The sequence below is a fragment of the Stegostoma tigrinum genome, chromosome 1, assembly GCF_030684315.1.
Source record: "Stegostoma tigrinum isolate sSteTig4 chromosome 1, sSteTig4.hap1, whole genome shotgun sequence".
Classification (NCBI taxonomy): Eukaryota; Metazoa; Chordata; class Chondrichthyes; order Orectolobiformes; family Stegostomatidae; genus Stegostoma; species Stegostoma tigrinum.
The window spans coordinates 82,855,604-82,865,657 of record NC_081354.1 but is presented as its reverse complement, the minus strand read 5'-3'; the positions used below and the strand labels follow the sequence as shown (position 1 = coordinate 82,865,657).

Sequence of the window (10,054 nt, the reverse complement as noted above, 5' to 3'; positions counted from 1 at the left end):
CAGTGACCCTTCTTAAAACTCTTCACAGACATTGCCAGACCTGCAGTTTTTCCAGCAGGGTGTTATCTCAGTTTTTCCAGCAATTTGTTTTCGTTTCTTAGGTAAATACCCTAAAAAGTTAAGTTCTTTTCTAACTAAAAGTCAATAACTCAAATTTAAGTAATATTGTTCGATTTTGACATAATACGTTTCCATGCAGTGCCTGTACTGGCAGAAACTTCCAATCGACACACATTACGTGTGAAAATACTGTTCATGGGTTCTCCTTCACTCACACAAAACTATTAAGTAGAGGCTAAATAGAAAAGGGAATTTTAAGAGGAAAATAACCTAACCTACTCAATGGGATCCTTTTTAATGATCAACCACTGCAGTTAGAGTAAGCAGTGGATGACCCTGACAAACCTAACATTCTCGACTCCAGCACCTTCCTCCGCTCTCATTCAATGTCGTAGGGCGGGGCCAGAATATCTGCACATGCGCGCTCGACACCGGCTCCGGGCGGTCACATGACGGCGATGTTTGTGTTTTTGCCTTCTCCTCCCGTCAGAAGATGGCGGCGGTGCCGGAAAGTGGAGATAACCGAGAAAGTGACGGACGGGGTTTTGATCGCGGTGTCCATCTGGCAGAAACTCTGGGGTTTTATGAAGCGAAGGAGGAGCCCAACAAGGACGCGGGGCAAAACCGGAACCTATCAGGTGAGTATAGTGGAGCTCAGCTGATCCTGACCCTGGCCGAATGGTTCTGGGTAGCGGCTTGTTGTTTTGGGCTGTTCGGAATCACGGGCCTTGTGAGTGGGGAAGCGCTGTTTGCAGCTGGACGGAGGCGCAGGGCGGAGCTGGTTGTACCACCGAAAGCTGCTGGGCCGAGTGACTGACACCGTCTCGCTCCTGGCCCTGGGGAAAACGTTGGCGTTCCGAGCCGCGAGTGTTTGTGCTCGCGCTTAGTCCTTGCGCAGATTGTCCACCACCCGCCCCGTGACAGCTGTCAATGTCTGTCCGTCCTCGGGTTCATCACTCAGGCCCTGTGCAGGGACAGGGGGCATCCTCCTTGTCTGTCAGTAGTAGAACGCAACTTCTACAGGCAGCCTGACTGACTGACAGCAGCACTTCTCCTGTGTGAGGGCCACTTGTTGCTGCACTCAGTGTTCCGAAAGATGTTTCAGGCAAACACTGGTCAACTTCACCCCTCAGCCCAGCTTAATATTTAAAGCCATCGTGTGCTCTCTTCTGCTTGGGGTCTGCCTACATGTGTCTGTGCACTCGGGCACAGTGAAAGATGCTTGTTGTCACAGTTTGATCATAAGCTACGGTTGTGTTTTCGTTCTGCATAGGAACCTTAAATGATTATACAAAAAAGTTGATGTGTCCTTTTACATCTAATTAAAAAGAAAGTAAAAACTTGGCACTGTTGAGGACTGTTCAAAAGAAAGCCATCCCCAGAATGCAAATGTATTGTACACAGTTCTTGATGTAAAGTCATAGTCTCACAGCATGGAATCACTTCGGTCCAACTAGTATACGCCGACTAAACTAGTCCCAATGCCTGTTATAAGAGATAACAAAGTGTGGGGCTGAATGAATACAGCAGGCCACGCAGCATCTTAGGAGCACAAAAGCTGTCGTTTCGGCCTAGACCCTTCATCAGAAAAAGCTACAAAAGAGGCAGGCGTAGCTTGGGCCCGTGCGGGTACCCGTGGCCACCCTCTTTGTCTGTATGAAGTGGGAGGAATCGAAAGGGAAGTTGTTGAGGGTGAGGATGAGTTTGGCTAGGTGGATGAGGGTGTTGCTGGAGGGGGACTGGTTGGGCCTGCAGGACAGGAAGAAGCGGAGGGCCTTTATGCCATCTGCATGGGGAATGCAGGTGTACTGAGATGCTGCTTACCCAAATGCCTGTGTTTGGTGCATATCCCTCTCACAGTTTCCTATTCATGTACTTGTTCAAATGTCATTTAAATGTTGTAACTGTACCTGCATTCACCATTTCCTCTCGTAGTTCATTGCACACACCAACTGCACTGTGCCTTTAAAAAGAATTGCCCTTCATGTCATCTTTAAATCTTTCTTCTTTCACCTTAAAAATATGCCCCCTAGTTTTGAACTCACCTTAAGGAAAATACTTTTGCTGTTCACCGTATCTATGCCCCTCATGATTTTATAAACCTCCAAAAGGCCACCCCTGTACCTCCTAGCTCCAGTGAAAGAAGTCCCAGCCTTTTCAGAGATAACAAAGTGAGGAGCTGGAGGAACACAGCAGGCCAGGCAGCAAAGGAACAGGAAAGTTGACAGTTTGGGTCGACCTGAAACCTGCTGTGTTCCTCCAGCACTGCAGACCTGAAGCGTCAACTTTCCATGTTCCTCGGATGTTGCCTGCCCTGCTGTGTTCTTCCTGCTCCACACTTCGTTATCTCTGAATAGGCTGGAACTTTTTTCACTGGAGTGTAAGGAGTAGAGAGGTGACCAGAACTGCACACTGTAATCCAGAATGAGTCTCGCTAATGTCCTGTACAGTCTCAACATGATATCCCAACTCCTTTACTCACAAGGTTAGAGCAGCGAAGGCAAGTATGCTAAACACTTTCTTGACCACTCTGTCTACCTGTGATGTAAATTTCAAAGAATTATGTACCTGAACCCCAAGGTGTTTCTGTTCTACAATACCCTGCAGATCCATACCATTAATTGTACAAGTCCTGCCCTTGTCTGTTTTACTAAAACGCAATATCTCTCGATAATTCAAATTAAACTCCATATTGCCACTCTGCAGCCCATTGACCCAGTTGATTAAGATCTCTTTATAATCTTAGATAACCTTCTTCACTGTCCACTATACCACCAATTTTAGGCCCATCTGTAAACTTACTAACCATATCTCCTATATTTTCATCCAAATCATTCATACAAAATAACAAACAACCATGGGCCGAGTACCAATCCCTGTGGAACACAGCTGATCACAAACATCCAGTCTGAGAAATAACCCTCCACCAATACGCTTTGTCTCTGATTGTAAAGCCAATTTTGTATCCAATTGGCAAGTTCATCCTGAATCCCATTTGATCTAACTTTAATTAGTCTGTCATGTGGGACCTTATCAAGGGTTTTACTGAAGTCTAAGTAAACAATGACTATTGTTCCACCCTCAATCTTTTTGGTTACTTCCTGAAAAAGCTCAACCAAGTTTGAGAGAGACAATTTTCGTCCCACCAAACCATGCTGACTATCCCTAATCATTCCTTGCCTCCAAATGCATGCAGATCCCATTGTTCAGAATTATCTCCAAAATCTTACCCATCGTCGATGTCAGACTCACAGGCCTGCAGTGCCCAGCCTCCTCTTACATTCCTTCTTAAATAAAGGCACAATGTGACCCTCCCTCTAGCACCTCACTCATAGCTATAGATGATACATGTAGCTCTGTTAGGGGCCTTGCAGTTGCCTCCATAATTTCCCACGACATTCTGGGATACACTTGATCAGGTCCTGGATGTTTATTCACCTTTGTTTTCTAAGACCTCCAGCACTTCCTCTTCTGCAATGTGAACTGTTTTCAAAACGTCACTATTTATTTCCCTGAGTTTTCTAGCCTCCATTTCTTTCTCCACCGTAAAAACTGATCCTAAATGTTTGTTTTAATACCTCTTTCCATTTCCATGTCAACACAAAGACAACCTTATTGATCTTTAAGGGGCCCCGGCTCCCTAGCTACTCTAGATGCTGTTTTGCTCTTGATTTATTTGTAGAATTTCTTTGGATTATCCTTTACCTTACCTGCCAAGGCTATCTCTTATCTCTTCTTTTCCTTCCTGATTTCCATCTTAAGAATGCCCCTACACTGTTTATACTCTTCAAGGGATTCATTTTTTCTATATCTGATATGATTTTATTCTTGACTAGAATCTCAATATCTTCATTCATCCATTGTTCTCTAATCTTACCAGCGTTTACCTTTTCACTCTATTAAAAGCATAATACCTCTAAACTCATGTTATATCATTACAGCTCTCCACAATTACTTCAGAAACTCCCGGGTGTGTACTCACTTCTTCAGCTATTGGTCTGAGTCTCCTCATGACTGCTGCCCTTGGTTGCTGCCCAGTGAGCACCTTCTTTCTGGAGTCAACAATGGTCTGAGTCCCTCGTGACTGCTACCCCTCAACCCAATGCCACCTCTGAAGCCTGGGTAACCTCTTCTTTGGATTTTAAAAAAGGCGTTTGCACACAGTTCATGGGGCAGATCTCACTTTTGTCAACATTTGTTACGTTGGCACTTCCTTTGGATCTAGGAATTATATATCAAGTAGACACAAATCTGAACGAGAACCCTTGTTTGACGGTGCTGTCACTTCTACAGTTAGTTCTAGATTGGACCCTCTGGGTCACCCGACCAGTTCTTTTAAAGGGGACACGTCTCTCACTTCCGACATAACAACTGGATCACATTCTCTCTCGCGCACTTTCTGTCTCGCGCACTCTCTCTGATCCATAAATTCTGTCTCCAGAATAAAGTAGTTTGTGCCCTCAAGTGTGACATATTAGCTGATGTGTGTTAGTAGTGTATTTTGCTTTGAAAACTGTTCATTTCACAAAGTCCTATCTGGCTTATAAAATAATATCTTTAACCAAAACACAATTAAAATTTGGTTAACTTATCTTTATAATAGCAAGACTCAATATACAAAATGTTCCCTCATTTGAGTGATTGATCTGCTAAGGGCTTGCTATATTCTCTGATTTATACACCTGTACTTTTTAATTTTGATGTTGTTCGACAAGTTTTAGTTACTCTTCATGGAAATGAACATATTGACAGTAGTTTGATAAATTGTGACAAATTATAATCACAGATTTAAGACATTTCACATGAATTCCAGGATCCTCAGCCGTTCATCTATGTTAGATCTACCGTTCCAGGGGTCATCCGTGTGCATCTCCGCTGGACACATTCCAGTGCGAGTATGTCCTTCCTGAGGTGTGGGGCCCAAAATTGGACACAGTATTCTAAATGGGGCCTAACTAGAGCTTTATAAAGTCTCAGAAGCACATCACTGCTTTTATATTCCAACCCTCTTGAGATAAATGACAACATTACATTCGCTTTCTTAATCACGGACTCAACCTGCAAGTTAACCTTTAGAGAATCCTGAACGAGCACTCGCAGCTCCCTTTGTGCTTCTGCTTTATGAATTTTCTCACCATTTAGAAAATAGTCCATGCCTGTATTCTTTTTTTCCAAAGTGCAAGATCTTGCATTTGCACACGTTGAATTTCATCAGCCATTTCCTGGACCACTTTCCTAAAGTGTCTAAATCTTTCTGCAGCCTTCCCACATCCTCAGTACTACCTGCCTGTCCACCTAACTTCGTATCATTGGCAAACTTTGCCAGAATGCCCCCAGTCCCTTCATCCAGATCATTAACATATAAAGTGAACAGCTGTGGCGCCAATACTGAACCCTGCGGGACACCATTAGTCACCGGTTGCCATTCTGAAAAAGAACCTTTTATCCCAACTCTCTGCCTTCTGTCAGACAGCCAATCCTCAATCCATGCCAGTAGCTCACCTCGAACACCATGGGCCCTCACCTTACTCAGCAGCCTCTTGTGAGGCATCTTATCAAAGGCCTTTTGGAAGTCCAGATAGATAACATCCACCGAGTTTCCCTGGTTTAACCTACTTGCTACCTCTTCAAAGAATTCTAACGGGGAAAATAAATTCATTGCATTGACATTGATATTGTGCTGATTATTGACATTGCATTGTCAGTTGAAGTGAACCTATACAGTATGGTAAAATTTGTCCGTGGAATGGGATGATTAGCTCTTCTATCTGTTATCTGGTTTTTTGGTGTATATATCTTGTACGTGATATTTACTAAACTGATTTTTTTTTAACCCAGAGATTAATATTTTTGCCCACAGCAATAAGCTTGATTTATAAATTGATTCAGTCAGCCAGTACTTTAGGTAACTATCTCTGTTGTTTTGTGAAAAGAAACTGATTTGTCAAAAGTGTTGTCTGAGTAGCACCTTAGGCAGTGCCTCTGCTCTTTTTTCCTCCTTTTAGTTATGCATATCAATGGGAAAGAATGTGTTTTTCAAAATCAAACAATAATTTGTTTAAATGTGTCATGTATAGCTAGCTTTGAATTTTCTATTTCAGATTTAAATATTGGTTGAAATGATTTTACTTTTTAAAGTACGAATCTTTTATGTAACACTCCATTCGTTTAAACTGCCTTCATGAACGATTACTTTCAAATTGCATTTGCTAAGTTTTCCATGAGCAAGGTAACTTAAGTCAGAGTCATGCAGCAGGAAACAGACCCTTCAGCCCAACCCATCCGTGCCAACCAGGTATCCTGAACTGAAGTAGTCTCATTTGCCTGCGTTTGGCCCATATCTCTCTAAAGCTTTCCTTTCCATGCACCTCTCAAATATCCTTTAAATGTTGTAATAGTAGTTGCCTCTACCACTTTCACTGTCATCTCATTTCATATACATACTACAGTCTGCGTGAAAAGGTCCTTGTTAAATCTTGCCCCTCTCAATTAAGCCTGTACTCTCTAGTTTTGGACTACCCTACCCTGGGGAAAAGACTTGTGTCCCTCGTGATTTTATAAACCACTGAAAGGTTACCTCTCAGCCTCTTATACTGCAGGGGTAAAATGACCCAGTCTATTCAACCTCTCTTTATAAGTCATACCCGCCAGTCTCAGAAATGTCCTTAAACACCACCTCTTCTTAATGTGGACTGTTTTCAAGACATCATTATTCATTTCCCCCAAGTTCCATAGATTCTATTTCTTTCTCCACAGTAAAAACTGATGTGAAATATTCATCTAGGAGCTCATGCATCTCCACCGCACCTAGATTAATAATTGCTTAATAAATAAGACTAACATTCCATGCTCAATTCATACTTTGCCGCTAAGTCACAGACAATTATTTTCAACTTTCCTCGTCTGAATTTAATACCTGGGATTCTCCTCCCTAAAATGGTTTGGAGAAATACTGACTTAATTTGGCCTCGGCCTCCATTATAGGTCAAGCCAAGCTCATAAAACCAATGTGAGATCAACAAAACAGTCTGAGTAAAACTAACATTTTATCAAAAGGCACTGAATCTCTGTCAGGCATAAAGAAACTTTTGTCCCCTATTTTGAATTACAACTTTTTGCAAGTTTAATAATTCAGATTTAAGTCACCCTTGAGATGACCTGTCTTAAAAAGCAGTGACGAGGGAATATACTGTATTTCAGCAAAATGGCTTTTGGACAGAAGATATGAAAATGGATACTGTATTTTTCAACATCACATTTTTAAATATATTCTTCTGGGTTGGGAGGTAATTAGCTTTTTCATTTTGAACTAATTGACTACAATTTAAGCATATCCTGATGTAATTGCATGTTTAGAAGTCTGAAGTCTTTGCAACTGAGCATGTTTAAAAGAGGGAAGCCAATTCACTCACGGTCATAACATTTCAAGAAATATCAAAGTAACTAACGAGTAATGCATATTTTTAATATCTTGTTTGCATAGATTTGTCCCTGCTGAGATTTATTAGTGCTGAGTTGACAAGAGGATATCTTTTGGAACACAATGAAGCCAAGTACAAAGAGAGGAGGGAGAAAGTGTATACGTGTCTGCGAATTCCTCGGGAACTGGAAAAGGTAAGATTCTTTTACATTTGTAGGCTGTCGACTAAAAATGAGCACCGCATTTTTACTATTACTTATCTCACTGATATCATTGGTTTTAATATTTTAGCGATGAATTTTTACATTATTCCTGATCTCACTTTTGCTGTCTGTAAAATACATGATTGATGATCAGTACATTTTTTTTTGTTTGGCTTTTTGCGAATATTCCAATGTAATTGATTATTACTTAACCTTCATGATATATCCATATTGTGTCATAAATTCCCCAGTACTTGATATCTATCATCTTGTTTCATTGCCACTAGATCTTTGTGCACAGCTTTGAGGTAGTAGCTAGTGCTGACCATTCATTAACTGCAAACTCACACCAATATATTGAAATGAATGCTTGGGCTATACTCTTTTGGAAATTGTTCAGTTAGTGACTGTGAAAGAAATTCCAACATTTAGTAAATGCCCATATTTAGTTGCTGGTAATTGTTGTCTCCCAGCAATGAATTGCAACTGCCCCCGACGATGACAGCGACGTTTATCCCCCACTCTCACCTCCACTAGAATTCTTTGATGTCTCATTATTTAACATGCATTTTCCCTGCAGTGTTTTCAAAATGATTCCTAAAATAAATGAATTCCATCAATTATTTTCCATAAATTGCTTATTTTGAAGAAAATTAGAACTTAAACAAACTTCAAAAACAATGGATTTCAGTGACATAGTTTAAATTCATGTTTGACTGGCCTTTGTTTTTAACATTTAGTTTGGAAGTATCAAACTTTTCCAAAAGCATACACAAAACTTGAAAAACCCAAAGCTTTTTGAAAGCAGATTGCACATCAGCAATTCAAGTAGGTCTCTTTTCCTAGGATGCATCAATGTCAGCCTCTTTGGGATCACTTTCTATCGCATTCTTCATTTGTTGCTGAAGCTTGACAACATCCAGGACAAAGCGGTCCTCTTGATTACCACATCTACAAGTATAAATTCACTTCACTATTGACGCTCAGTAGCAGTAATGTGAACTATCTACAAGATGCAGTGCAAAAACTCAGACAGAAATCGGGTTTGTTTGAATTCAGCATTGAATTCAAATAACCATGCTAAATTGAGGTTTTCCGCACATGTGAGTCTTGTGGCAGGGGGGCTCAGTGGTCAGCTGTACTGCCTCAGGGACAGCGCCAGGGACCCAGGTTCAACGTCACTCAACGGTGAAAATCTGTGTGGAGTTTGCACATACTCCCCGTGTCTGCGTGTGTTTCCTCTGAGCGTTTCAGTTTCCTCCCAAAATCCAAAGATGTGCAGGCTAGGTGGGTTGGTGGGATGTTGTTTGGAGGGTTGCTGTGGGCTCAGTGGGCCAAATGGCCTGCTTCCACATGTAGGGACTTTATGATCTTCTATGATGATGATATTGTTGACAGAGGAGGAGCTAGTGGAACAGATTGTGAGGGTACCCACAGCAAAAGAGCTACAGATGGAGAATGCTAAAATGTGAAAATGAGTCCAATATGCTGAGATCAGACCGAACTAGGTACAAACCATTCACAGCTGGAAGATGGTGGCAAGGATGTAAGAAAAATAGAGGTGAGAGATCGTATTCTGAAGCTGTGGAATTCAATATTAAGTCCTTGAGATTGTAAAACACCCAAGTGGAAAATAAAGTGGTTTTCCTCCAGCTTGCATTGAGCTTTGTTGTAACATTATTGAGATCCAGAAAGAAATGTTTTTAGTATGGGACTAAGGTGATTTATTGAAATGGCAAGCAACTGGAAAGTCAGAGTCATACTTATGGATAGAGCTGAGGTATTCTCTAAAGTGGTAGGGCAATCTGCATTTTGTCTTGCCAATGTAAAGGATGCTGTATTGTGAGCAATGAATACAGGATACTAGGTTTAAGTAAGTATGAGTAAAATGTTGCTTCATGTGGAAAGTGTACTGGAGCCTTAGATTGTGAGGAGGGAGGTCATGATTGGGCAAATGTAATATCTTTTGGAATTGCTGGCAAGATGCCACGGGTGAATGAGGAAGTGTTAGGAGGAGACGAGGATGCCACAGAGGCAATAGTAACTAAAGAATGCTGGCAAAGAGGGAAGGAGATGATGTAGGAGCAAATTACTGCGGATACTGGAATCTGTACTGAAAACTAATAATGCTAGAAATCAGTGTGTCAGGCAGCGTCCATAAAGAAAGAGCAAGCTAACATTTCGAGTCTAAATGACTCTTCATCAGAGCACATCAGATAATGTGTTTGGAGGTGGTGGAAATGGTGGAAGAGGATCCTTTGTGTCCTAACTTCACACCCCAAATTTTTCACATTGTTTTGGGAGGGAGGGTAAGCTGAGATGGCAGAACTGAGAGAGATGGATTGGACATGATGGAGGGATCTCTTTAAAA

General features: G+C 41.5%; 1 protein-coding gene across 2 annotated transcripts in view; it reads left to right on the top strand.

Moving 5' to 3' along the window:
- Window positions 1-504: 504 nt before the first annotated feature.
- Window positions 505-10,054, top strand: part of LOC125452546 (transmembrane anterior posterior transformation protein 1-like) — a 90,671-nt gene continuing 81,121 nt past the window's right edge. The window contains exons 1-2 of one of the 2 annotated variants that reach the window (XM_048531112.2): window positions 505-698; window positions 7,544-7,674. In XM_048531112.2, the coding sequence (XP_048387069.1) occupies window positions 554-698; window positions 7,544-7,674 (276 nt within the window). In that variant the 5' untranslated portion in view covers window positions 505-553. Of the gene's footprint in view, window positions 699-733; window positions 791-7,543; window positions 7,675-10,054 lie in introns of those variants that run through there. The other variant, XM_048531121.2, reaches the window with a different exon arrangement.